Raw genomic sequence first — 465 nt, forward strand, 5'->3', positions numbered from 1 at the left:
CCACGCATCTCACCAGGCAGTAGTTCGAGCGCCATGACTGTGTCAACTCTCGCGAACTCATCCGGTTTCCGGAGACTTGCAACAACGCTGGTACGTTTCTCATGAAGATCACATGTATTGTCGATCAGGTTCTTCCGTTGGCTAACTTCCGATCATTTCCCGACTTATGCATAGATGCAGAGCTTGGAACTCTCGGCTCGTCCTGGCTCCCAGCCAGACGAGCGTCTTAGTTTAACATCTTTTCGGCGCTTTCGGGCAAGACACCTCCATGCTTGGCAGGGTCATACCATTGACGGATCAAGTTGTAGAAATCCTCCATCTGACATTTGCCGGCGTCGTTGATCTCGCTGCAGCCGCAACAGACAAAGAGGTGGCGATCCGACGTATGGCTCCTCTTGCCGCAGCGCTGACAGGTTAATCTCTTCCAGATCGTCATGGCGGTGTGAGCCGCAGTGAGTGCAGCGT

General features: G+C 53.5%; 1 protein-coding gene across 1 annotated transcript; it reads right to left on the reverse strand.

Annotated features, from left to right (window-relative positions):
* Window positions 1-264: 264 nt before the first annotated feature.
* On the reverse strand, window positions 265-436 carry PPTG_20282 (hypothetical protein; the record flags this gene model as incomplete). Its single annotated transcript, XM_008919036.1, has 1 exon — window positions 265-436. A coding segment is annotated over one exon (171 nt), but the record flags the coding sequence as incomplete, so codon positions are not given.
* Window positions 437-465: the final 29 nt, after the last annotated feature.

This window comes from Phytophthora parasitica (genome assembly GCF_000247585.1).
Source record: "Phytophthora parasitica INRA-310 unplaced genomic scaffold supercont2.450, whole genome shotgun sequence".
NCBI lineage: Eukaryota > Oomycota > Peronosporomycetes > Peronosporales > Peronosporaceae > Phytophthora > Phytophthora nicotianae.